This window comes from Ovis aries, chromosome 5, assembly GCF_016772045.2.
Source record: "Ovis aries strain OAR_USU_Benz2616 breed Rambouillet chromosome 5, ARS-UI_Ramb_v3.0, whole genome shotgun sequence".
Lineage (NCBI taxonomy): Eukaryota > Metazoa > Chordata > Mammalia > Artiodactyla > Bovidae > Ovis > Ovis aries.
The window spans coordinates 10,767,679-10,793,349 of NC_056058.1; the positions used below are offsets into that span (position 1 = coordinate 10,767,679).

Genomic DNA, 25,671 nt, shown 5'->3' on the forward strand with positions numbered 1-25,671 from the left:
CATTCTGTCCTTTAATCTTTGCTCTGTCTTGGAAGTTAGGAGTCTTTTTTAACAGGTAAAGACGGTGAAGCCCAGAGAGTTTAAGTAACTTGTCAAGAGCATGTGGTACTACGGGGATTCAAACGCGGTAAATCTGATTTCAGAGCCTGAGTGATTCCTGCAGGGTCCCCTGAAATGATGTGTCTTACAGAAGCCAGCACACAGGAGACGATCAGTAGATATTGGATTTCTCCGTTTACCGCCCCTCCTCTGAGCCTCACTTTCCTCATCAGTGAAATGGGGCTAGTGACGGGTCTCCCCCCGGCCCTCTCGCCCCGCTCCAAGGGAAGACGCAGTGATTAAGTCCACCGCACAACACTTTCAGCGCTTTTCCCCGTGCCTTTTGATCCTAACGGTCCACTGTAGTCAACCATCACTGATTGACTGAATTCTGTCACATGATCTGCCCGCCCACTGTGCCAACATGTCGGCGCCCAGGTCCTAATCCGGGAAGCGTGCACCGAGACCAGTTCGATTTTCGGTGTCTCGAGAGACGGTGAGAAGGGCCTGGGAGACGCGAGGAGGGATCCGGACCATGGGTGGACCCGCTCGAGAGCTTCTGGCTTCTCAGGGACAATTCTCCAAAGATGGGGGGTGGTGTCAGTTTACCGAGGTCCCGGGGTCTCTCTAGTCCCTACTTTACAGTTGTGTAGGCCACCCGCCCCGGGAACGCAGCTATCTGATGATTTGGCTATTCCCTCCTCCACCCTTCCAACCAGGATTGGCGGGCAGAGGCGCGCGCGGATGTCCCGTGCGAGGACCGTTCTGTGGCTAAGCCCGACTCTCCGCTCCGTCCTCAGTCTCTACAGAGCCCGGTTTATGGAGGGGCAGCCCCAAGGGCCGCCGAATCCAGCAGCCATGGAGAATGGCACCGAGCCGAACAGAGAAGAGCGCCCACCTGGGTTTCAGGAGACGACGATCACCGAGGGGGCAGCCAAGATCGTCTTTCCCAGCGCCAACGAAGTTTTCTACAACCCAGTGCAAGAGTTCAACCGGGACCTAACGTGAGCAGGGACCTGGGGTCAGCTTGGCAGAGGGCAGTGGGTCTGAGATAGAGGGGTGTGAGCTGACTCTCCGTCTCCCGCAGATGCGCTGTGATCACGGAATTTGCTCGTATTCAGCTTGCGGCCAAAGGAATCCAGAGTGAGTGAAGGTCCAGGCTCCTGATGGGCAGGGGTATCACACAGAGCTCTCTCGGTGCCCCGCCCCTTCTGTCCCTGACCTTCCAGAAAGGCTCCAGCCTTACATAGCAGGTCCTGGGCTCAGCTCCTTAGCCTGTCTCTAGAGACGATTTTCTTCCCTGCATTTTCTGTATACTGACGAGTTCGTGCATGCTCAGTTGCTCAGTCGTGTCCAACTCTGCGACCCCATGGACTGTCCAGGCTCCTCTGTCCATGGGATTTCCCAGGCAAGAATACTGGAGTAGGTTGCCATTTCCTCCTCCAGGGGATCTTCCCCACCCAGAGATTGAACCTTTATCCCTTGCATCTCCTGCTTTGCAGGTGGATTCTTGGCTGCTGAGCCACCTGGGAAGCACATGCTGAAGAGTCGGGGGAGGTTTCTCAGAGGGCGTGTTGATATCCCCTGACTTGTGCTTCTGGGTGGCTGCAGTCAAGGTGCCAGGTGAGAAGGATGTGCAAAAGGTGGTCGTGGACTTGTCAGAGCCAAAGGAGGACAAGGCTGAACCGAAAGAGGGTGCAAACCTCGCCCTGGAAGACCAGCCTCGAACAGCCGCCGTGGGGGAGATCTGTGAGGTGGGGCCTGAACAGAGGAGGCAGCAACCCTGGAGTCTAGTGGGTGATGAAGGAAGGAAGGATCCTGGAGGGGAAGGGCTAGAGGAGGTGGGCGGTGGGGGCTCCTTGAGGGGTAGGGGATCCAGCAGAGGATGGCGGTGTGGATGTGAATGGGGCTCTGCTTACTCCAACAGGAAGGCCTGAGAGTGCTGGAAGGCCTGGCGGCTTCCGGCTTACGTTCCATTCGCTTTGCTCGAGAGGTGCCTGGTCTCCGATCCGTGGTTGCCAATGACGCCTCTGCCCGAGCTGTGGCTCTTATTCGCCGTAATGTGCAGCTCAACGAAGTGGCCCACCTAGTACAGCCCAGCCAGGCAGATGCCCGGTAGGTGCTGGGCATAGAGTGCTGGCCACTGGAACAAAGTCACCTGGGGTCACATCCTGGCTGTGTCATCTTCTTGCTCTATGACCTTGAGAGAGTGACTGTAGCCTCTCTGAGCCTGTTTCCTTGTCTGTGAAACAAGGACAGTAGTTTTATTGGGGTTGGTGTATTGATTATAGTTTGTGCTCACAGGTGGATATAAATACCATTATGGACTCCATTTCAGACTTAACTTCCTGCACTTTTAAAAAATATTTATTTTTATTTATTTATTTGGCTGCCCTGGGTCTTCGTTGCGGCACCCAGGATTCTCCATCTCCGTTGCGACATGCAAACTCTTAGTTGCAGCATGTGGAGTCTAGTTCCCTGATCAGGGATGGAAACCGGGCCCCCTGCATTTGTGAGCGTGGAGTCTTAGCCACTGGACCACCAGGGAAGTCCCAACTTCTTGCACTCTTATTCAGTCAAGTGAACCAGCGTATATCCAGTGCCCGTCACCATTCTTACTGTTAGGACCGCATCGGTAAACAATACAGACAAAACCCCTGACCTTGTGGAGTTGATAATGCAAGGATCAGCAAACTACAGCCTGCCAGGCCCACAGCCTGTTTTTGCGCGTGTGTGTGTGTGTGTGTGTGTGGTTTTTTTTCTTTAATGGCCTGCTATCTAAGAATGTCTTTTACATTTTTAAAGGTTTAGAAAAAGAAGAATATGTGACGGACCACATGTGGCTCACAAAGCCTAAAATATTTACTACCTGACCGTTTACAGAAAATAAATGAATTAAAAATATTTGCTGGGGACTTCCCGGGCTGTCCAGTGGTTAAGACTCTTTGCTTCCACTGCAGGGGCTCAGGTTCTATCCTTGGTTGGGGAACTAAGATCCCACATGGTTTTCTGACCATATTAGAATCTAATAGGAAACACAGATGATGGCAAAGAAGTAAACTGTGTAGTGGTGAGAAGTGCTGGAGGCAGCGGGGAAATCCAGGGTATAAAGGGTGGAGGAAGGGAGGGAGGGTTGCTGTTACAAATAACTTAGTAGAATTTACATTTTCTCACCTGCAGAGAACAACAATTAGTTTCAAATCTGTGAAAGATTGTTGAATTAATACATCTATAAACTGCCTGAAATGGTGTCAGTTATATATGTGCTATGGGCTTCCCAGGTGGCTCAGGGGTAAAGAACCTGCCTGCCAGTGCAGGAGACTTGGGTGCAATCCCTGGTTTGGGAAGATCCCCTGGAGGAGGAAATGACAACCCACTCCACTATTCTTGCCTGAAGAATCCCATGGACAGAGGAGTCTGGTGGGCTACCACCCATAGGGTCTCCAGGAGTCGGATACAACTGAGCGTGCACACACACGTGTATGTGCTACATCAGTATTGACTAGCTTTTTTTTTGGCCACACCAGTTGGCAGGTAGGATCTTAGTTCCCTGACCAGGGATCAAACCCGTGGCCTCTGCAGTGAAAGCGTGGAGTCAGTCCAAACCACTGGACCACCAGGGGACTCTGTATTGGCTATTATTATTGCCATTGTTAGATGAGTAGCAGATCCAAGAAGGAAGAGTTAATACAGTTAGCAAGTGGCTGAGCCAGGATCTGAACCTGGGCAGCTGGCCCCCAAGTCCAGGCCCAAACCATCACATGGCGTGAGTGTGGGGCTGTGGAGGGGTGCCTGGGGCAAGGGGCTCAGGATCTGCCCGCTTGCTCCCAGGATGCTGATGTACCAGCACCAGAAGGCGTCGGAGCGCTTTGACGTCATCGACCTCGACCCTTACGGCAGCCCCGCCTCTTTCCTGGACGCCGCCGTGCAGGCTGTGAGTGAAGGAGGTGAGGCCAGCCTGCTGCGGGGCTCCGTGCGCAGTAGGGCTTGGGGCGTTGCCGAGTCTTCACTGCTCCGTCCCTCCCCACAGGGCTGCTGTGCGTCACCTGCACAGACATGGCGGTCCTGGCGGGGAACAGCGGGGAGACCTGCTACAGCAAATACGGGGCCATGGCCCTCAAGAGCCGGGCCTGCCACGAGATGGTGAGAGGCCTCCGGGCTCGCCTGTCCGCCCTCCAGACCTGCTCAGCTTCCTCCAGGCAGCCAGAGGCAGATCCATCCCCAGACGCTGACCACAAACGTGTTCTTTTTTAATATATGTGAAGTTTATTTATTTTTATTTATTTATCCTTGGCTGGGTTGGGGTTTCATCGCCACACGGGCTTTCCTCTAGTGGCAAGCGGGCGGCTACTCCCTAGTTGCGGCGCACTGCCTTCTCTTACTGCGGAGCATGGGCCCTAGAGCTCCTGGGCTCAGTAGTTGTAGCTCCCAGGCTCGAGCACAGGCTCGCTACTTGTGACGCACAGGTTTATTTGCTCCGAGGCATGTGGGATCTTCCTGAATCGGGGGTGGAATCCATGTCTCTTGCCTTGGCAGTTGGATTCTTTACCACTGAGCCATCTGGGAATCCCGACAAGCACGTTCTTTCTTTTATTATTATCTTTTAAAAAATTATTTTTATTTATGTATTTAGCTGTGCCAGGTCTTAGTTGCTTAGTTGAGGCAGGTGAACTCTTAGTTGCTGCATGTGGGATCTAGTTCCCCACCAGGGACTGAACCCAGGCACCCTGCACTGGGAACATGGAGTCTTAGCCGCTGGACCACTAGGGAAGTCCTGACATGCATGTTTTTAATGAGCATAATTCTTGAGAGCATGGCTGCAAATTGGTTGGGGGTGGTGGTGGTGGAGAAGTTTTGCCTAGGATAAGAGTGGGTGATTACATTCTCCTTTTTCTTCTTCTTTTTTTTTTAAAAAAAATTTGTTTATTAATTTGGCTGCACTGGTCTTAGTTTCGGCATGTGGGATCTAGTTCCTTGACCAGGGATCGAACCTGGTCCCCCTGCATTGGGAGTGTGGAGTCTTAGCCACTGGACCACCAGGAAAGTTCCACATTATTCTTTCTAGTATTCTCTATTTCAACAACCTCCGTCTGTTTGTTTTTTTTTTTTTTTTGGCCATGCCTTGTGGCTTGGAGGATCTTGTTTTCCTGACCAGGGATTTGGAGCTTGGGCCGCGGCAGTGGAAGCCCTAAACGTTAGACCACTGGGGAGCTCCAGTGGTCAGTGTTCTTTTTAAAGGCAGTTTTTCCAGTTTTGTGTTTGGCTCTGAGTTCAGGTCCTAGTTTTGCTGGTGGCTTTGGACAAGTGACTTCACCTTTTCTGGGCCTCTGTTTTTGCATCTGTGAAATGGATGTGATGTTGGCCCAGAGCCCATGGGTTGCTGAGGAGATTCAAGAAGGCAAGGCTGGCTGTGTCAAGGGGGTGGGAAAGGAGGGCTCCTGTCCTTGGTCTTCAGGAGCCCTGCTGTCAGACCAGCCTAGGAAGTGCTACCCCCTTGCTCTGTCAGCCTCACTGCAGCCTTGGGCCGCGTCACCCAGCACGGAGCACACATCCAGTGTTAACTGGAAGCCATTTGGTTAACGGGTCTGTGCTTTCTTTCCTTGGGCTTCCCTGGTGACTCAGTGGTAAAGAATCCACCTGCCATACAGGAGCCACAGGAGACTCGGGTTTGATCCCTGGGTCCGGAAGATCCCCTGGAGAAAGCCATGGCAACCCACTCCAGTATTCTTGCCTGGAGAATCCCATGGACAGAGGAGCCTGGTGGGCTAGTCCGTAGGGTCACAGAGAGTCAAGAATGAATGAAGCAACTTAGCACGCACGCGTGCTTTCTTTCCTTAATCGTTTAGTGTCCCCGGTAGGGCCAGAAAGAGACAGACTGGTGTGATTTTACAGATGGGGAAGCTGAGGCTCTCCCTTGCCAAGGGTCACTCAGCGCTGGGCTCAGAACCTGATGAGCCGGTCCTGCCTCTGTACCTGTGAGCCCCTGGTGTGGCTCCGTGTAGGGAAGGTGGCAGTAAGGGCAGGGCTGATGGCTGTCACCCGTCCCCCACACCAGGCCCTGAGGACTGTCCTGCACAGCCTGGATCTCCGTGCCAACTGCTACCAGCGCTTCGTGGTGCCGCTGCTCAGCATCAGCGCTGACTTCTATGTACGGGTTTTCGTTCGTGTCTTCACTGGCCAGGCCAAGGTCAAGGCCTCAGCCAGGTAGTCTGGGGCAAAGAGGAGTGATGGATGGAAAGAGGCAAGAGGGTCTTTCCCAAGGTTGGTTGGTGGGTGGGGCCGGACATGGTCCTGCCTCGGGGAAATGTTGGGGGGTTCCCAAAGGGAGCCCAGTCAGTCTGAGGGAGGAGCTGGGAGGTGGCTGTGCTAGGAAGCGGTGGCTGCCCTTGTCCCCCACAGCAAGCAGGCGCTGGTGTTCCAGTGCGTGGGCTGCGGGGCCTTCCACCTGCAGCGCCTTGGCAAAGCATCAGCAGCCTCCGGTGGCCGGTGAGCAAGGGTGAGCTGGAGGGGAAGGGGACAGCCCAGCCAAAGTTGCCCCCCCGACCCCAACCTTACCCCTTTTCGAGCAGGCTCAAGTTCTCTGCAGCCTGTGGTCCCCCCGTGGCCCCTGAGTGCGAGCACTGTGGGCAGCGACACCAGGTGGGGCGAGGCGGGTCGGTGGGGAGCATTTGAAGGCAGAGGGCCTGGCATTCTTGGTCCCTGCTCATCCGGCCCCTGTGTGTTCGCAGCTCGGTGGCCCCATGTGGGCAGAGCCCCTCCATGACCTGGAATTCGTGGGCCGTGTCCTCGAGGCTGTGAGCGCCAACCCTGGCCGCTTCCACACGGCAGAGCGGATCCGAGGAGTGCTGAGTGTCATCACGGAGGTGGTGACCGGGGACTGTGAGCAGAAGGGGGGCAGCCATCCATCCTTGATGGGCCCCACACCTATCCCACGGCCCTGTTACAGGAGCTCCCGGACGTGCCTCTCTACTACACGCTGGACCAGCTGAGCAGCACCATCCACTGCAACACGCCCAGCCTCCTGCAGCTGCGGTGAGGCCGGGCCTGGGCTGGAGCCTGTGCCTGACCCCCAGGGTGCCCTTGGGCGAGTCGGGCCCCTCTTGGGCCAGAGTCCCCTGGAAAGTAGAGATCAAACATAAAGCAGGTCTAGGGCACGAGGGCTGAGACCAGTTCTTAGAAGCCATGAGCCCTCGCCAGGGGGGATGTTAGGATCTTGCGGTTAGGGTGGCTGGCATCATGCAGGCGGTGCAGTCCCCGGCAGATATACAGCCATGCAAGTCCATGAAACTAGGCTCACAGCCCCACACGTGGGTCAGCACTGACTTTTGGGTCCGGCCCTCCCCCTCGCCATCCCTCCTGGTCCCCAGGTCGGCCCTCCTCCACGCCGGCTTCCGGGTCTCCCTCTCCCACGCCTGTAAGAATGCCGTGAAGACAGACGCCCCCTCCTCGGCCCTCTGGGACATCATGCGGTGCTGGGTGAGGCCCGGCCTAACCAGGTGGGATAGGGGAGGCAGGGGGTGGTCAGTGCCAGTGCCCTGACCTCTGACCTTTGCCTCCCAGGAGAAGGAGTATCCAGTGAAACGGGAGCGCCTGTCAGAGAGCAGCCCGGCCTTCCGCATTCTCAGGGTGGAGCCCAGGTATGGGCATGGTTACGGCTGCCTACAGGCTCGGGGAGTAGACAGCCCAGACACTTCCCCTCATAGACACATGCTCATTTTTCAAGTGAGCTCTGGAGTCCATCCGCTCTCTGCACCCTGTTCTGTCCTCTCCCTCCTCTGGCCCCAGTTCTGCTCATCTGGACCAATGCAGTCCCCATCCCCCTGGTCCCCCAGCTCCTCCCCCGTCATCAGCTCTTCCCCAGACAGCAGCCAGAGGGCACCTGTGAGCACAAGTCAGATCCTGGCCCTCCTCTCCTCAGAGCCCTCTGTGGCTCCCACCTGACCCAGTGGAAACAGTTGTGGCTGCAGGCCCTGTAATGTTTTCCCATCACTTCCCTGCTCTGGCCCCCTACCCCTGCTCCTCCACCCTGGCCTCCTCACTCAAACTTGGCAGGCCCAGCCTCTGCAGGGCTGTTCCTTCTGCCTGAGTGCTGCCTTAGGCCCCCCGACGGCTCTTCCCAAACTTTCTTCCTGTGTCCCTGTTGCCCTGTTCTCACCGCACTCCTTCCCAGACTCCCCGTTGCTCTACCCTGCTCCCTTATGTCCTCACACGATATAATTTGCTAGTCTCTTCCTTTTTCTTTTGGCTGTGTGGGGTCTTCATTGCTGTGCACGGGCATTTTCTATTTGGAGTGAGTGGGGGCCACTCCCTGGTTGTGCTGCTCGGGCTTCTCATTGTGGTGGCCTTTCCTGTTGTGGCTCTAGGTGCACAGGCTTCAGTAGGTGGAGCATACAGGCTTAGTTGCTTCATGGCATGTGGGATCTTCCCGGACCAGGGATTGAACCACGTCTCCTGCATTGGCAGGCGAATTCTTAACCCCTGGAGCACCAAGGAAGCCCAGTTGTCTGACTTCTGACTTGCCTCCTTGCTCATCTATCTTAGGCATTAGAATGTCAGCTTTACTGGCGGCAGATTTGAGGCCCACTGTAGGCACTTGATAAATGTTTATTAAATAAATGATAGAAGCCCTACACCTGCAGACAGTTTTCCCAAGGTGCCTCGAGCTGCACCGAGGCGGGCAGGCAGCCTAGGTGGTGTGTGCCCAGTCGCCTGGCAGATGCCTTTCAGCCCCCACTCCCATTTCCCTAGGCTGCAGGCCAACTTCACCGTCCGGGACGATGCCAACCCCAGCTCCCGCCAGCGAGGACTCAAGCGCTTCCAGGCCAACCCTGAGGCCAACTGGGGTCCCCGGCCCCGTGCCCGGCCAGGGTGAGCGAGAGTAGGGTGAATGAAGGTGGGGCTTAGCTGGGGGGGAGTGGGCACAAAGGCCAATGGAGCCTCCCCTCATCTCCCTACACAGAGGCAAGGCAGCAGGAGAAACTGTGGAAGAGAGACGTAGGCTGCTCCAAAATAAGCGAAAGGAGCCGGTGGAGGACCCGGCTGAGCGGGCCGCCTGGCTCAAGACATTTCCCTGCAAGAGGTTCAAGGAGGTGAGGTGCCCCCCACCCCTCAACCGAAGCACCCATGGGTTCTCCTCCTGGCCACAGGACTGGGCCAGTGGGCCAGCAGGGCTGGGGGAGGTGGGACCAGGCAAGTGGGTGGGAGTGAGCTCCCTATCCAGGGAAGGAACCCAGTGGAGGCTGCTGTGCTTCAGAACAGGGTTCATTCACACCCATTGTATTCCTACCAGGGCACCTGTCAACAGGGGGACCAGTGCTGCTACTCACATAGCGCCCCCTCACCCAAGGCCACTGCTGAAGCCACCCCCACTGACTGTCCAGAGGCCCCCAGTCAGAACCCCGCTGAGCCTGGGGCTGCTACTGGTCCAGGCATAGAGTGAGCTAATAAAGACCTTTTCACTTTCCCCCGACTGTCATTTGTCTGAATGGGGAGGCTGCCTGGGGTTTTTCTGTCCATCTATCTGAGGGGTTCTGTTCATCTCTTCAGCTCCTTATCTGAGGGCTGTTTCTCTGCCCATCTGTTTTATTGATTTTATTTAAATATGTTACTTATTTGGCTGCACTGGGTCTTAGTTGCAGCATGCAAGATCTAGTTCCTTGACCAGGGATCTCAAACTGGGATGCCCTGCACTGGGAGCTCCGAGCCTTAGCCACTGGACCACCAGGGAAGTCCCTCTGTCCATCTGTTTTAACCCCCTTGGTGAGCTCTGTGCATCTGGCATGTTGGTCCCTGCCTGATGAGGTGTTGTCAGTGTTTCTAACTGGAGTGTTCTGTCTATATTAGGGAGGTAGGGAGTTAACGGTTGCCTGCAAGGAGCTTTTGTTTGTTTAGTCCCTAAATCGAGTCCAACTCTTCTGCAACCCCTTGGACTGTAGCCCACCAGGCTCCTCTGTCCATGAGATTCTCCAGGCAAGAATAGTGGAGTGGGTTGCCATTTCCTTCTCTAGGGGATCTTCCTGACCCAGGGATGGAACCCGAGTCTCCTGCACTGCAGGCGGCTTCTTTACCGCGGAGCCACCCATTTGCTGGCGCCTGCGATTCCCAAGGTGGCCACGGGGCGGCAGCCGTGCGCTCACGCCCGCGGGGGCCTTTACCCTCTTCCCCTTCTTCCCATCCTCCAAGCGTGGGCGCGCCCCCAGTACTCAGACCTGTCCTCTAGGCACTGCGCCCGCATATGGGCTCACGCCCCAGTGTCTCCTCCTCGCCGCCTGGTTTCTCTGGCCCAGCTGCCCCTGAGGGCCCCAGTAGCGGAAACCGGACCGGAACCAGGCGCCTCCTGCATCCGCTCCAGACCAGGTGCTTCCTGCCCTGTGGCCCCTTGGGCTTGCACACTGAGGCACCCAGCAGCCTGTGGCAACCCTTTCCCCGCCAGAGCCGGGGACGGTGGCAACATTAAGGAGAGGACGGGCAGAATCCCCACCCTGCCACGTGGTAGCTGTGGGACCGTGCAGGCACCCCTTTCTGGCATCATATCGTCTGTACAATGACCCTAAACCTATTCCAGAGCCCAGAGTTAACTCAAACATTCGGAACTGTACTCTGGCTTCCCTGGACAGGAGGATGGTTGTCTGTGGGGTTCTGGGTTTCACTTGATTCCTGAGTGTGAGCCTGCTCGGTGATTCAGTTGTGTCTGACTCTGCCACCCCCATGGACTTGCAGCCTGCCAGGCTCCTCTGTCCACGGGATTTCCCAGGCAAGAAGACTGGAGTGGGTTGCTGTTTCCTTCTCCCGGGGATATCTTCCTAACCCAGGGATTGAACCTGTGTCTCCTGCCTTGGCAGGGGCCTGCTTGGGCACTCCTGGGCACTCGGCAAAGCGTGACTGACCCAGGTGGGAGCACGCCCAGGGTGGTAACAGGGTCGTACCTTGAGCTTCATCATCATTCCAAGATATTCACCCAATGTCCACCCTGAAGTGGCCCACACTGCTGGACAAAGGCCGGGGGCCTCTCAGCTGGGGCCATGTGAGCCTGTGGGTAGAGGCCCCGGATGGTGGGGCCCTGGTGGGCGCGCCTATCAGAAGGTTCGGCCACCAGCACTGGCCGCTCCTCCCCAGCTGTGGTATTTTTCTTTCACCCTCCTGGCCCTGGTGTGCGATGTGGAGGGTGCACCGGGGGCCCAAGACACTGGCCCAGGCTGGACACCCAGGGCCAGACTGTCAACACTGCCCTGCAGTCATTGCAGGGTGGGGTTGGCAGAAGAGCAAGGAGGCACTCTTGTAGAAAGAGGAACTGGGCAGGCTGAGGAGGAGAAACGGGCCCCTGGGTCACGAGGCCCCAGCAGGGCCGGAAAGGACTCTCCACCCCCATCAGCATGGGACAAGGGGTATTCAAAGCTGGAGGACAGACCCAAGTAACATAGGGACTGCTTCGTTTTCACCTCAGTTTCCCCTCTGCATGCAACTGGGCACCTCACTCCCAAGGGTGTGTGCTGGAGCAGGGATCCTGCAGTGCCTGGGAGACAGAAGGTGAGGCCTTGAGGGTGACAGGCGGTCCTGCCTGAGCCGGTGGGGGGCGGGGCCCGGAGGCCCGCTCTGGGGGGATCCCCGCCCGCCGGGTTTCCTCCGGGGTCAGCCCGGCTCCTTATCAGGCGCGGCCAGGCAGCCAGGCCCTTATCTGCACTGGCCCAGCATCCTCCAGCCGCTGCACCAGGGGTGAGAGGGAGGAAACCGGGCCGCCAGGGGCGGGGAGAGGGTGGGCGGCCTGGAGCTGCTCACTTTCCCTGGAGGGACCTGCCCTGTTGCCGCCACTGCTTCTGCCGCGGTGGCCCTTGGGAGCCAAGGAAGAGGGGCGGCCCGACGCCACAGCCCGGATGGGGCGGCCGACTAACTACCAGGGCCACAGAGCACAGAGGCTGGAGCAGGGTGCTGGTATCTCGCCTGAACCTGGAACCGCATTCTAGCCCTGAAGGACAGAGTCAGGGCCATCTGCAGGCAGCTGCAGCAGTGCTGGGGTAAGAGTGGAGTGGGCCTGAAAATGGGGGATCCCAGACCCATCTGCGGTCATTCATTCTTTCCTGCCTTCATGCATCTGGTGGGCCCACTAAGAGGCCGAGCAGCTTCCCCAGGGTCTAGCTAGGGAAGACAGGGCAGAGGGGCTAGCAATCCCTGACGTTGCCGGGACATGCCGGGCTGCGAGGCCAGCAGTGAGCAGGGCTGTGGAGGCAGGGTGTGAAGGGGTGGTTACTGCTTGTGGGTAGGGTGGGTGGGAGGATGCCAGAGCCAGAGAGAGGACTTGTGCATGACTGTGTGCCCAGGAGTAGGGTTAGCATCCAGAGTCATAGTGTCAGCAGTGGAGTCATGGGGTTTGTAAGGGGGAGATTGGGGGGGAGGGGGTCATTGGAGGGATTATGGAGGACTTTCAGGGTCTGACACGGAGACAATGAGAAGAGCCTCAGGGTTATAGCCCAGGGCTCCATGGTCAGCCCGGGGGCAGTGGTAAGTGAAGGTCAGTCAGCCATGGAGAGTTTGCAAGGTCCATAGTGTCAATGAAGGGTCTTGGATCTGAGGGTTATGGGGGCATCCTGTGGTCAAAGGGTCTGTCATGGGTTCCCTGCCTTGCCCCTCCCTCCAGGCTCCAGGCCAGAGATGGTTCTGGAAGAAGGGAAATTTGCTCAGGGGCTCCACAACTAAGGCCTCATGGGTCACAGACAGCTCAGAAGCATCACTGCTGAGCTCAGTGCTGCCCTGCACCTCAGTAGGCACCCCCTGTCCTTGTGTTGGACCCCCTCCCATGTCCTGGGAGTTTCTGGGCCCACTTCCCATCTGCCTTTGCCCGTTGGACTGCCACCCCACCCCCACCCCAGTCTCCCTCCAGGTGAAGGCTTGCTATGTTGGGCTAAGGGTAGGGGGTGGCATCTGCCTCCTCCCTCCCCACTGGCTTCATTCCTCCCACAGGTGAGCACCCCCTCGGGGTCCATGTGCCCGCCCGAGGCCCAGGCGGAGGTGGGCCCCACCATGACCGAGAAGGCCAAGATGGTGTGTGCTCCCAGCCCGGTGCCTGCCCTGCCCCCAAAGCCTGCCTCGCCTGGGCCCCCAAAGGTGGAGGAGGTGGGCCACGGAGGCTCCGCCTCGCCACCCAGGCTGCCCCCTGGCGTGCCAGTGATCAGCCTGGGCCACACCAGGCCCCCAGGGGCAGCCGTGGCCACCACAGAACTCAGCACCCTCCGTCCCCCACTGCTGCAACTCTCTACCCTGGGAACCGCCCCACCCCCCCTGGCCCTGCATTACCACCCTCACCCGTTCCTCAACAGGTCAGTGGGGGACCGGGGCCTGGGGGGAATCCAGGGGCAGGGTCCTTACCCACAAGGCATTAGTGACCCACGACCCCTTACAGCCTCTACATTGGGCCAGCAGGACCTTTCAGCATCTTCCCTAGCAGCCGGCTAAAGCGGAGACCAAGCCACTGTGAGCTGGAGCTGGCTGAGGGTGAGTATGGGTTTATGTCCACCCAACTGTCTCTCCAGGGGCCCACGTCTGCCCTATAACCTTCCACTGGGAAAAGTGATGCCCCTGCACACAAACACACACAGGGGCTCAGTCCTCAGGTTACACTCAGGTAGCAAAACCACAGACCCATGGCCAGTTCTACCCAACCCCCGTCACCCAACAAGCCACAAGGATTCATGGCAAACAGCACAGCATGGGGGCTCTGCTCACATGCACAGCCACACAAGAGACAGCCACAGGACCACAACCACACAGGAAGCAGACACACAACCACAGCCGCTGAGGTCCGTGGCCACACCACCACAGCCACATGGCAGTGATCACACACCACAGCCATGTGGATATGCAGGAGTTCACATGACCGCCTGAGAAAGGACAGGACCAGTCACGATGAAAGAAACTCTCAGACTCACGAGCACACCCAGCCGCACAGAGGGACCACACAGAATGGGAATCACATCACGAGGACAGCTCCCCAGCACATTCCCGAGGGAACCCCAGCCGTTGACATAAAGGAGTGGACAGAGGTACAGGAGGCTTCGGTTATCTGCAACTTGGGCCTGTGATAGTCCTTGTCTAGGCAGTTTGGGGGCTTCCCTCCTAGCTCAGTGGGTAAAGAATCTGCCTGCAATGCAGGAAACCTAGGGTTGATCCCTCTGTCGGGAAGATCCCCTGGAGAAGGAAATGGCGATCCACTCCAGTATTCTTGCCTAAAGAATCCTATGGACGCAGGACCCTGGCGGGCTACAGTCCATGGGGACGCAAGAGTCGGACACGACTGAGCACCTAAACCACCACCACCAGGCAGCTTGGGAGTGGGGGTGCGGGGGTTGCTAACTGAGCTACACGTGGATCCTACACGTGAACCCGTTGGATGGAGAAAGCCTCAGTCCACTGCCAGTGTTGAAGTCCCCCGAGAGGTGTTGGGAGTCTCAAGTAAGGGTAGATGGGGGTGCCTGCCTCTCTTGGGCCATGACGCCAATCCTGCCACTCCTATCCTCAGGGCATCAGCCCCAGAAGGTGGCCCGGCGCGTGTTCACCAACAGTCGGGAGCGCTGGCGGCAGCAGAACGTGAACGGCGCTTTCGCTGAGCTCAGGAAGCTGCTGCCAACGCACCCACCCGACCGGAAGCTGAGCAAGAACGAGGTGCTCCGCCTGGCCATGAAATACATTGGCTTCCTGGTGCGGCTGCTGCGCGACCAGGCGGCGGCTCTGGCCGCAGGCTCCGCCCCTCCGGGGCCCCGCAAGCGGCCGGCGCACCGAGGCCTGGACGATGGCGGCGCCCGTCGCGGGTCGTGTCGCAGGGCCGAGGTAGTGGCGCACCCCCAGCCCGCGCCTTCCGGCGGCCCCGACAACAGCCGCGGCGGGACGGGCCGACCCATCAAGACAGAACAAGCGGCTGTGAGCCCAGAGGTGCGATGACCTCCACGGTGTCGCCTCTGAGCTGAAGGGCACTGGAAAGTCAGCCCAGGGCCATCTAGGAAGGGGCGGACGACGCGCTCGCAGGGCCTGATCTGCACCGAACTCCCCCGAAGAAGGACCAGTGAGGAGTCCCCTACAGGGGAAGGGGCCCCGCGGTCCCCCAGGGCGACCGTCGCCCCCAGGGGCTTGAAGACCCTTTTATCGCCCACGGCTCGCTGGAAGTGGCCTTGTCCGCGTACCCCTTACGCGGGGTGAGGTCCGCGAACCAACACTTCAGAGCGGCCATTGGACCCAAAGGGGGCCTAATTTTTCCGAGCTGGGGTCACCGAGGGAGTTAAGCAGGGGCCTGAGAACACGCTCCTTTCTCACTGGCGCCCTCTCCCGGAGACTGAGAGATCCGCACTCCTCGACGGTGGCAGTGGCCGGCCTGGCTCGAGGCTGTGAGGCGCGGAATCCACGCGGCCACCCCATCCCACCGATCCCGAACCTGTCCCGAACGACTACGTTAGCGAAGGCTCGGGCGCTCTTGCTTTTGTTTTTCTTTATTTCTTTATTTCACATACACATTAGCCATTCAATGGAGAAGCTGGAGAGAGTCAGGCAAAGATGGTATAACAGAAGCGCAGTGACGGGGGCGGGGTGGGGTGGGGTGGGGCGGGGCGGGGCGGAGAGGGAACGTACGGGCTGGCTGCCTACTTGCATTCCGCTAGGACACTGAAAACCCAGAAAACAAAACAGACAGTAAACTACCCTTGTTTCTTATGTATCTCAGTGCAGAGACGGGGGTGGAGGGCAGAGAGAGGAGACCAGGCTGAAGGAAGAGGAGCGGAGGGACGGGGACGCTAAGGGGGAAGCACACCAAATCCATTAGTACTATATATAGAGATACTCGTATATACTGCGTTTCTTAGCCTAAGAAGAAACTTGTTTGACGGGACGGGCGGCCTTTGCGGTCCGCGATGCTGGTGCTGGTCGGGCGCACGGATCTCCCGGGCCGAAGCGGGGCTGGCCCAGGCTGGCTGGCGGGGGGACGGGGGGGGGCGCCCCAAGGGTGGGTGGGGGGAGCAGAGGCGGGGCTGGGGTGCCCCTTGGGCTCTCGATTGGGGGACGAAAATTCTCGTGACTTTATTGCTCCTTTATTTTCTCTCGTGTGTGGGGGAGGGTCCGTTCAGCACGGTCGGGGTGGGGAGGTGGTGGGTCGTCTGAGCCACCCGGCCCCTCTGGGACCCAGAGCGCGGCGTCCGCTCCGCCAGCACGGGGGTGAGAACAAGGCACTAGGTCGGCCGGCCAGCGCGGGGGCGGGTGTGTAAGGCAGTCGACGGGGGTTGGTTGCAGGGTGGGTAGGATGGGGCTGTGTGCGGGGCCGTGTGCGTGCGTGCGTGCGTGCGCGGGCCTGGGCGAATCGACCTGTCAGCTTGGCTGGTCCTATCCTGGAGCGTCGAGCCTTCCCCGTGCTCCCCGGAGGGTGACGGTGGTGGGGGGCGGGGGTGGGAGAAGTGATGTCGAGTCGCGGGCGCCGGGGAAGGGGGAGGGTGGGGTGGGGAAGAAACTACCAACTTGCCGAGCGCGCTCCTGATAATGCTGGTGAGGGTCAAGTTGGCGTCTGGCTCAAAGAAGGACGCTTTGGGGACCTCTGAGGGAGGGAGGGGACCTTTGTTCGTTGGCATTGACCTCTGCGGGGGAGGGGCTGGGGACCCGCCGCCGCGCCCCCGGGCCCGGACCGTGGATCGGGCGAGGAGGGGGCGCTGGGCCCCAGGGAAGGAACGCCCGGGGAGACCCGCGGCCAGAGCAGCCCGCCGCCGGGCGCACGCCGCTGTCCCGTTCCGTTAAACTCAACAAAGAAGGGATATGCGTGTTCCTAACAAGTGCAGGATATTTAATTGATTCATAAACTTATGTATAATAGTTTGTGGGTTTTTTAAAACGTACTTTATAATGTAAGAAGCACCAGGGTTTTTATGTTGAATTATCTTTAAAATAATTTTCTCTCGTCCTTTTCCTTTTTGATCTTGTGTTTTTAATGTCGAGGTTTTTTATTTTAATTCTAAAATGTGAACGTTTCCTTCAGCCCTCCCACCGAAACCGAGAACGAACGACGAAGCAAATAAAAACCCCAGATCATCCTCGTCAACGCAGGAAAACGACTTAAAAAAAAAAAAAAACTGAAAACGAACGAAAAAAAAAAAAAAGGAAAAAACACTCAGCTTTCGTTATCCCCGCGCAGGGCGGGGCAGGCCCGGTTCTTTTAGCGTCCCCAGAGCCGCGAGGACATTACAACAAAAATAGAATTTTTTTTCTTAATCTCTTAACATACAAAGATAGGAAAACTCTCTGATGCATTGCACTTGGTTCAATGAAAAAAAAAAAAAGTTCATTTCCCCCATATATATTTTTGTGGGTTTTTTTTTTTTTTTTCTCTTCTAACACGTCCCCACATCTCCTGTCGCCCTCGTCTGCCCCTCACAACGACACTTAGGAAAGGAGCGGCCCCCCACCCCCGTGCCCACCCGGGCAGCCCTACAGGGCGCGCTCCCGCCCCGGCCCAGCTGGCCTGCAGCTTCCGACCTCGCCTGGGCGGGCGCCCCGCAGACCCCCTGCCCCCGAGGGCCCACCGCGCCCGCCGCCCCGATTGTCTTCGAGGGAAGGGGCGAGCGCGGCCGGGCAGGGGGACGGGGTCCCTTCTGCTCCCCTCTCAGCTCTGACCCTGTTTAGCCAACCAAACTGAAAAATCATTGCACTTTGACCGCGCGTCACGCCCGGCCCACCCGGCCCCCCACCACCCCCCGCCCTACTCCCCACGACCCCCAGGCTCCCGCGGGTTCCCCCGTCCCCTGCTTCTCAGACCCGGTCCTCCCCGAGGGCTGCACGCGGATGGGGGAGGGGCTTCACTCGACTTCCAACAAAAGCCACCCCTGGGGCCAGCCACCTCCTTGATTCCAGCTGGGGAGGAGGCGACCGCTCGCTGGCCCCTTTGGCCCCAGGTGAGGGCCCTCCGCTCCTCCCCAGCCTCCTCCCTTTCCTCCTTCCCTCCCTTCGCTTGGGGCCACAGCCTCACAAACTAGATTCACAATAAATAAAGCCCAAAACCCACCCCTATGTGGTGCAATGTTGGGTTGCTTGACTTTCAGAGGATCCTGACCTGTGCTTTGTGTTTTCATACAGTTAAGGAGAGAGAAAGAGAGAGGCACAAGGACTCCAGAAAGGGGAGCAGGAGGGAGATGCAGGGAGGAGGGAGTAAGGCACAGAAAGACAAGCCAGCGGGGCCAAGCCACACCCTGGAGGGGGCTGGGCGTGCTCTTGCTCCCATCCCTCCCGGGGGGCTTCTGAAGACCCTCTGGACATGCCCCCAACCATCCTTGGAGGAGGGGGGGGGGGCTGCGGTGGGGAGGAGGGGGGAAGAGCTACTTCTTGCGGTGTGTTATCAAATTGTTCCCAAGTTGCTCAAATGGAGGGGTTCCCAATTGCAACAGCAAAAACCGAAACAATGAATGCCCCACCCCTAAATAAAGAGTAAAGACATTACAGCTGAAATCCAGAGAGAAGTGGCCATGGGGGTGGTGTGGTGGGGAAAGGGGGGTAGGGCAGAGAAAGCTCCAAAACACTTTTTGAAAAAGGACGACACCCAACACCCTCCAAAGGAACTGAAAGTCGGCGAGCAGGACGCCTACCTAGCGCAGGTGGAGGTTTAGCCGACGGCAGCGGCGGCGGCTGCCTCACTCGCTCGACTCCGGGGTCCCCTTTCTGCTCCACTCTCTGGCCCCGCCGCGGCAGGGCTGTCTGCGGGAGGGGCAGGGGCGGGGACCGATGGGGCCGAGCACGGGCACCCGCATGCGGGGCTGGGGTGTGGGCGCCACCTTCGGGCCCGGCTCCCCTCACTCGTGGCCAGCCAGGACAGCGACCTTCCTGGCCTGCCTCGGGAGAGAGGGGAGAGGGCACCTGTCCCGGGCTGGGAGGGGCCGTCTGGAAGAGCATTCCGATTTTTCTCCTATGGACTGTACAGAGGGGTTTGGGGCCTGGGGAACTGGCCCTGCAGCTCGGGGTCGGGTGGCAAAACACCCTCCTTTCTGGAAGCATGAAACTAGCTCCAGGAGATACCCCCTTCCGAGCCAAGGTGGGGGCGGGGGGCACTTCTAGCCCAAGGGAGGGGCAGTGGGATCTCAAGGCTACCCTGCCTTACCCAGTCCAGGCCAAGAAGCCGGAGGCAAAGGCGTGGCGGGGAGGGGGGGGGAGGGAAGGAGAGAGGGGGCGGGAGGGGGTGGAGTCTGCAGGGGAGAGCCCTGGGGATCTGCACCCCATCATCTTTACAAGCTGGTCCTCTGAGCTCCCAAGTGAAGCTCTGGCTGGAGTCAAGGGTGGGGTTCCCCTGGGAAGAGTGAGGGTAGGGGACAGGCCCCTTCAGAATTGTGCTGGTTGCTTTGTTTGGGGATTTTGCTCCTTCCCCAGAAGGCCGGGACGGGATGTGGGGGAGGAAGGCAGTTCTGCATCCTTTCTTTCTGTCCTCTATTTGACAGAGTCCGTCTTGCATGTTTCTTTCTGCTTGGCTGCTGGCGCACAGCTCCACCGAGACCTCTTCCGAGGCTCTCTGAGAACTGAGCTGCTTCTGGGGGCCTGCAGGGGTCCCCGGGCTGGAGGAGAGAAGGGCTGAGTGGCTGACGACGTCTAATTTTTGCTTTTCGGTGGGGCTGGGCTGGGCTGGGGGATTTTTTTTTTTCCACGTCTCAAAATTTCTTCTCCCCCCGTTTGAGGAACCTCTTCTTTTCATTTTGTCATTTCTTTTGTCGATCTTATCAGAGGAACCAGGACTGAAATAGGACAAACAAAAAAAGAGGTGATATTGAGATGAGCAGGGGTCGGTGCCTTCTTGCCCCTACCTGGTCCTGGGACTCCAGGTTGGTTCCTAAAGCCCCAGGGGGCTTCCAGCTCCAGTCCAGTCAAGGACACCAACACCTCCCACAACGGTCCCTCCTGTGGGAATCCTATTCCCCCAAGAGACCTGCCTCCAGTGCTAGAGTCCAGCTGGCCTTCCCGTGGGCACAGTGCCCAGCGGGTGGGACCCCCATGGCTGGCGCTGGCACGGGCACAGACCTGGGATCTGGCCATGTTTCCAATTGTTAGGTTTTTGTGTGGGTCTTGGAGCAGGGGGGAGGATGCCAGGCTATAGCGTTTGTCCCCAGAGGGGTTTGGGGAGTGGGGTGGGGCAAGCCCAGCTTCTTGCTGAGTTTTCTTTCTGTCTCTTTGGATTAAAAGCAGAAATTCCCATCTGTATACCTCAGCTAAGGTCCCACAGGCTGAAAGGCTGGGGAGGAGTGGGTACCACATGACTTTTGTCCCTCACAGTACCCGGCCCAGGGGAAGCGATCAGTAGCCCAGTGGGCACCATGCCCTGGGGAACAACCTGAGGCTCCTCCAGTGGGCAGCTGCTTCCCTCAGGATGCCAGCAGGGGGCGCCACCTTCCCACAAACGCCCTAGCAGCCACTAAGCACAAAACACACCCAGGGTGGACCCCCAGGACTGGGCTGCCTGGCAGTACCCTGCACAAAAGGCTCTGGCCCCACCTCATGGCCAGATGGATGGGGTGGTGGGGGGCAGGGCTCCTCTACGGTCTACAGTGCCTGGTGGTACCCTTGGGGTAAAATTGAAGGAGTCCTTGAAAATGCATCCTGGGGTCTCTCCCAGGCACTGGGTCACAGACTCAGGTCAGCAGAGGCCAAGCACAGCTAACTACAGAGCACACACAGGTACAGACGCATTCTATCCCCACCCCAACGCTGCACAGAAGCCAGGTGAAGGGAGGGGGGCTGTCCTGCCCAAGGCCACACAGCCCACACGGCCCAGCAGGGACTCAATGCAGGGGGCAGCTTCGAGGCCATGCTCCTCACTGCTGCATATGGCGCGTTCCCAGGGAGGCAGGGTCTATGGTGACCTGGACACTCGCACCTTGCCAAGGCGGCAGCCAAGGCCGCCACATCGGGGTGAGGGCCTAGGGCAGCTAGCTCAGCCAAATTTTCAAAAGAAGCTGAAAGTCCAGACAATTTCAGGCGAAATTTTCCAATATTTAAAAGACGTGTTTTAGTCACACAGATTATGCCTCCTGGTCAGGCTCTGGTTTGGAACTGCAGGCCCTTGTCCACTGTGAGATGGAGACTTCGAGTTTTAGAGTTAGAAAGGGCCCTGATTCTATGAGCGAATGGATGTTTACTAGACATGTTGTGGTAGTCATTTCCTGAGGTATGTGAGTCAAATCGCACAATTATGTTGTGCACCTTAAACTTATACAAGACTATCTGTCAATTATATCCCAGTATAACTGGAAGAAAGAAGAAAGAAAGGGCCTCAGAGATCATCTAGAACTTTCTGGGATGATGGAAATATTCTCTAGTTGTGCTGTTCAATGCAGTAGCCACCAGCAAACACATGGCTTCTAAGCACTTGAAATGCGTCTAGTGTGTCCGAGGGTCTCAATTATTCTCTAGTTTTTTAAACAGCCATATGCGGCCAGTGGCTACCACACTAGATGGTGCAGATGGGGGAGGACTTGGCCATGTGGGGGTTTGGGGTTGCCACGGTGACTGGGGGTACTGCTAGCATTTACTGGGCAGGTGAAGACACCATGCTTCCTGCCATGTGTCAACATGCACAGGAGAGACCCACCTTCCTGTGGGGGAGCCCCTGGAACCCCTACCCAGAATCCAACCCCATCAACTGATTTTAGGCCAGATGGAGGCATAGGGGGGCCTGGTAAGGTGTGGGCAGAAGCCAGGGCTGAGGCCTTCCCAGAGTGGCTGGGGGAGGGCGGCTGCAGCAACAGGCTTCCAGCCCGAGGAAGAGGGGAGCTTCCTGGGCGAGCCCCTGGTCCCTGCAGGCTCAGGTGTTGAGTGTTCCCTGGGACACCAAGGAGGGGGCTACACTGGCACTCTTACACCACCTCCCTGGCTGTAAGCCCACCCCTCCCCACTTCCTGAGCGGGAAGAGGCTGGGACGACGGGGCAGGGAGGGCCTGTTTGGCCCCTCTGCCCATGGCAGGCCAGACCAAGGCTCCAGGCTGTCCCCTGTGGGGGTCTCCTGAGCTGCATGGTGGCAGTGGGGGGGTGGGGGGCAACCACCAGTGCTCAGGTTGAGGGGCCCCCTCAGTGGAGGAAAACTCCAGTTCCAGTTCCAGGTCTAAACCTAGGGACAAAAACGACTCCAGAGGGACTCCCTGGTGCCGCCCCGTGGGTCCCGGGAACAGGAGGTCTGCTGCCAAGCCCGGGGTGGCTTTTTCTGCTCACCCCTCCCTGTTTCCTGAGCCAGGTCCAAAATTGATTAAAACTAAGTAAAAAGCGCTGCCCAGGGAATGACAAAATTGCTAAAATTCTCTTTTCTTCCCTCATTCTATTGTTCTCTCTCCATCTGGTGCTCCAGAGATCGGCTAAAGTCACTGGTTACTGTGGAAACCACCCCCCACTGTACCCCCTGCACCCGCTGCAGCAGCCTGCCTGCCCCCAGGCCTGAGGGCTCCCTGATCAGCTTGTCCGACTCCTCTGGCCCCCCAACCCCCATCCCCAGACACACCTGCCTGCTCAGGGCCCTGGGCCCCAAGGCTCCTTGTAGGAACCAGGGGAAGAAAAAATGTTTCCCAAACTTGCCTCAGATTCTGAGTTGGCCCCACTATCCAACCAAAGTGAGCAGAGAGAGTGAAGCAGGGAGAACATGTGGAGGCGGAAATGGGGTGAACGGGGAGGGAGGGCTCGTGGCAGTGGCCCCCGAGAGTGAGCAAGCACGAACATACTATACAGTCAGAGCTGCAGGGCGGGCAGCAGGAGGAGGCAGGGTGGGCAGGCGGGCACGCTGGAGCCCTGCCGCCTGGTGCCAGCCCCAAGCCAGGAGGGGAGGCCCGCCTGCTGTCCCTTCCTCTGGCACCCCCTCCTGCCCTCTACCAGCAGGGCTCTCGCAGCCTCCCTGGCACAGAGCGGAGGGGGCTGGCTCCAGCCCCTGCTCGAAGCCATTGTTTTTCTTCTCAACACCCCCAAGTTCAAGTTCATCTGGGTGTTACATCATGTCTGGTTGCTCCTGGAAACCAGACGGGTCAGACGTGACTCTGGGGAAAGGGGGTGGGAAGCTGGAGGGGGTTGAAGTTCTCCTCCCCTCCCCTCCTTGCCACTAGGGAGCTCTGAAGTTTGAAGTCTGACAAAGTTTTTGGCTTTTTTTTTTAGGGAGGGAAAGGAAAAGGGAAAAAAACAAAACCTTAAACCACACACACAAAACTTCCATCCACCAACTTTCTTTGGACCTGGGCCTCAGAGCAAAGAGAGAGTGGGAGCTGAAAGAGGTGGCCCGGGGGCTAAGGAAGCCTCCAAGGCCCTGGGCTCACAGGGCGGTGTTTTTGTCGAATGTGCAAAAGAAAAAGATCTTTGCCTGTTCTCCCTCCACTCCCCAGAAGCCCACACTGTAAACGCTGCCTGGGCCCTGCTCCTGGGGCTGGTCCTGCCTGTGCCCTGAGGGCCCTGGGTTCTACAGGTGGGCGCCAGCCTCCTAGGGACAGGAAGATGGCAGAAGGCCTGCATGCACCAGGGTGCAAAGATGCCTGCGCAAAGCCGGGTCCAGGGGCCTCCAGCAGCGGGGCTGGGGGTATATTTCCTTGTGAGAACCAGGGGCAGATGGGAGCAGGACTAGCGGCCCCAACAGCCTGGCCACCCCTCTGACAGGATTCACAGGACGTGGGGGAGGTACCTCCAGGACAGCTTTGGGCCCTGCCTCACCCCCAGTGCCAGAGTCTCTGGGCACGTGGCCCACCCAAATCCAAGGAGAGGGGAGGGCCAGGGGCAAGCACATGCCCCAGAGCAGCAGGAAAGCAACCAGGCAGACCTTGTCCTGATGGAGCCTCCCACTTCCACCTTCGCATCCACCAGGCCTGGCCCAGGGCGCCTCCAGCCTTGGGTCCTTGGCTGCCTTCCCCAGGGCCAGGGCTGTCAGAGCTAATTATCCAATTAGCTGATTAGCCAGGGGGCCTGGGGGCTGCCTGGGGAGGCAGGCTCAGCTGGGCGCGCAAAAGCCTGAGCCCTCCAGCCCTGCCCCGGCCTCTTCTCCCGACCTCCTCCAGAACACCGGAAGGCCCCCACCCCTGCCTGTGTCCACTTAGTGGGCAGGGCCTCCTACCTGAGACTGCTGTGGGATGTTCAGAAAGTTGCCGTCCCGGGGTCCGATGCTGACAAACCGGTTGGCAGAGGAGGCGCCTGTCGTTGCGAATGCTGTGGGGAGCAGGGGAGAGAGGGAGAGACCCCGTGAGGACTGGGGGCCCACCTGGGCACTGCCCGGTGGGGCTGCTGAGAGAGGGAGAGACTGGGTTAGACCATGCTGCTGGGGCTGAGGCTGGCGGCGGGAAGGCCAGGCCGGAGGGGCCCCCTTATCCTCTCACTGACCAGGAGCTCGCGGTCCCCCGGCCCTGGCACTCCATCCGCCGCAGCCAGGGAAGCTCTTTTGTGGCCCTGGAGGCTCTAGCTGTGACCCGGTGGACCCAGTTCTGTCCCCTTCTCCCAGAGCACCTGAAGTAAGAACGCTTGCTTTCCTGCTGGGCCTCTTGGTTTTGGAGAGAACGGAGCCTAGGAGGCTGGGAGCTCTGGGGGCTGGCCCCGCCCGGCTGGGAGAAGGCCATCTCAGCCGGGCTACCCCTCCAACAGGGGCGCCTGGTTGGGTGCTGCACCTCTTACCACCCTGGGCCCAAGGCCTGGGCCCGTGGCTTGGGGAACTTGAAGCGTCCCAGTAGAGAGCTAAGCTGGGTGGGACAGGTCAGAGAGGGTCTGGGAGCTGGCTGCTGGCTCAGGCACAGGGGAGGCAGGGCTCAGGCCTGGCAGGCATTCTCCTCCTCTGATGGATGAGCCAGCTCCTATGGTCCTGCGGTTCCCAAGGACCAAGATGGGCCCACGTGCAGAGAAGGAGGAGGCCAGAGGGCCTGGCAAAGCCCCAGGGTGTGGGCAGCAGGGGCAGTTGTTCTGAGGCCTGAGGGGGCAAACGGGCCAAACATTCTGGAGCTCTTCTGGGTTGTCTGGCTGGAGCCCTACAGGAAGGAGCCGGCCCTGTACCCTGGGAGGAAGGAAGCCCCAGAAAGGATGAGGAGTGTCACAGGCTAACTGGGAGTCCCCCTCCCATCCCTCCCAGCACAGGATACACCCCAGGGACCCCGTGCTCACCAGATTCTGTCCATAAGTGGCACCCAGCCACCCTGCAGCCTGGACCCCCTCCCACCCTGCCCACCTCCAATGACCATGACTTCGTGTCTTGTGGCAAATGCAGATGAGAAGGTGACATGAAGAGGATGAAGAGGGGAAAAGAACTCAAACCATGAAAAAGGAGGTGAGGCAGAGCGCGCGAGGCCGAGAAGAGTCGTGAGATGGGCCGCCCCTTCCGCCGCCATCCCCGCGTCCTGGCCCACAGCCCGCCAGCCCCCAGAGCGCTGCCCACCCCCGCCCACAGTCCCCCAGACGGCACACCGCCCACCCTCCGCCTCTCCTGTCCTTCATGCGTCGTCGGGTCTAGCTGGGGCCTCTCAACTCAGATTTTTCTCTTCCCTTTGACAAAATTTGTCATCGGTTTAAAAAAAAAGAGAGAGAGAGAGAAAGAGATGAAGTAAGCCAAGGTCCAGAGCCCTTCCTTGTCCTTGGAACATCCGACCTGGGAAGAAATTGAGGGAAAGGGGAGGGATGGGAGGGAGGGTAAAAAAAAAAGAG

At 58.6% G+C, this 25,671-nt stretch overlaps 3 protein-coding genes across 12 annotated transcripts in view; 2 read left to right on the top strand and 1 right to left on the bottom strand.

Moving 5' to 3' along the window:
• The first annotated feature begins 452 nt into the window (after positions 1-452).
• TRMT1 (tRNA methyltransferase 1) lies at positions 453-9,502 on the top strand. 3 transcript variants are annotated; one of them, XM_027969533.2, is made up of 17 exons: positions 453-535; positions 759-1,043; positions 1,127-1,182; positions 1,651-1,793; positions 1,967-2,154; positions 3,871-3,986; positions 4,070-4,182; positions 6,095-6,243; positions 6,439-6,525; positions 6,609-6,678; positions 6,768-6,902; positions 6,986-7,071; positions 7,407-7,515; positions 7,600-7,676; positions 8,788-8,907; positions 8,999-9,128; positions 9,329-9,502. In XM_027969533.2, exons 2-17 carry the CDS (start codon positions 784-786, stop codon positions 9,476-9,478), a joined length of 1,989 nt encoding a protein of 662 aa, XP_027825334.2. In that variant the 5' UTR covers positions 453-535; positions 759-783; the 3' UTR covers positions 9,479-9,502. The 3 variants fall into 3 exon arrangements, with proteins under 3 accessions (XP_027825334.2, XP_027825332.2, XP_027825333.2); XM_027969531.2 differs by having other exon boundaries at positions 840-1,043; XM_027969532.2 differs by lacking the exon at positions 6,439-6,525.
• A 1,905-nt stretch (positions 9,503-11,407) lies between these two features.
• On the top strand, positions 11,408-16,964 carry LYL1 (LYL1 basic helix-loop-helix family member). Of its 2 annotated transcripts, none has more exons than XM_042249852.2 (4): positions 11,408-11,565; positions 12,994-13,349; positions 13,433-13,524; positions 14,549-16,964. In XM_042249852.2, the coding sequence occupies exons 2-4, from the start codon at positions 13,015-13,017 to the stop codon at positions 14,965-14,967; spliced, it is 846 nt and encodes a 281-aa protein (XP_042105786.1). In that variant the 5' UTR covers positions 11,408-11,565; positions 12,994-13,014; the 3' UTR covers positions 14,968-16,964. The 2 variants fall into 2 exon arrangements, with proteins under 2 accessions (XP_042105786.1, XP_027825343.2); XM_027969542.3 differs by lacking the exon at positions 11,408-11,565 and adding an exon at positions 11,813-12,050.
• Positions 15,494-25,671, bottom strand: part of NFIX (nuclear factor I X) — a 98,100-nt gene continuing 87,922 nt past the window's right edge. For all 7 annotated transcript variants that reach the window (XM_027969535.2, XM_027969536.3, XM_060415395.1 and 4 more), the window contains 2 exons: positions 24,104-24,195; positions 15,494-19,769 (listed from right to left, as the gene is read on the bottom strand). In XM_027969535.2, the coding sequence (XP_027825336.1) occupies positions 19,755-19,769; positions 24,104-24,195 (107 nt within the window). In that variant the 3' untranslated portion in view covers positions 15,494-19,754. The remainder of the gene's footprint in view (positions 19,770-24,103; positions 24,196-25,671) is intronic.

What these genes read in the sequence shown, in the direction of transcription:
- LYL1 (XM_042249852.2), top strand. Translation starts at nt 13,015, where the DNA reads ATGTGCCCGCCCGAGGCCCAGGCGGAGGTGGGCCCCACCATGACCGAG. An exon ending in CCTCACCCGTTCCTCAACAG is followed by an intron (nt 13,350 to 13,432) that starts GTCAGTGGGGGA and finishes GACCCCTTACAG; the next exon opens with CCTCTACATTGGGCCAGCAG. An exon ending in TGAGCTGGAGCTGGCTGAGG is followed by an intron (nt 13,525 to 14,548) that starts GTGAGTATGGGT and finishes TCCTATCCTCAG; the next exon opens with GGCATCAGCCCCAGAAGGTG.
- TRMT1 (XM_027969533.2), top strand. Translation starts at nt 784, where the DNA reads ATGTCCCGTGCGAGGACCGTTCTGTGGCTAAGCCCGACTCTCCGCTCC. An exon ending in AAGGTCAAGGCCTCAGCCAG is followed by an intron (nt 6,244 to 6,438) that starts GTAGTCTGGGGC and finishes TGTCCCCCACAG; the next exon opens with CAAGCAGGCGCTGGTGTTCC. An exon ending in GGGACATCATGCGGTGCTGG is followed by an intron (nt 7,516 to 7,599) that starts GTGAGGCCCGGC and finishes TTTGCCTCCCAG; the next exon opens with GAGAAGGAGTATCCAGTGAA.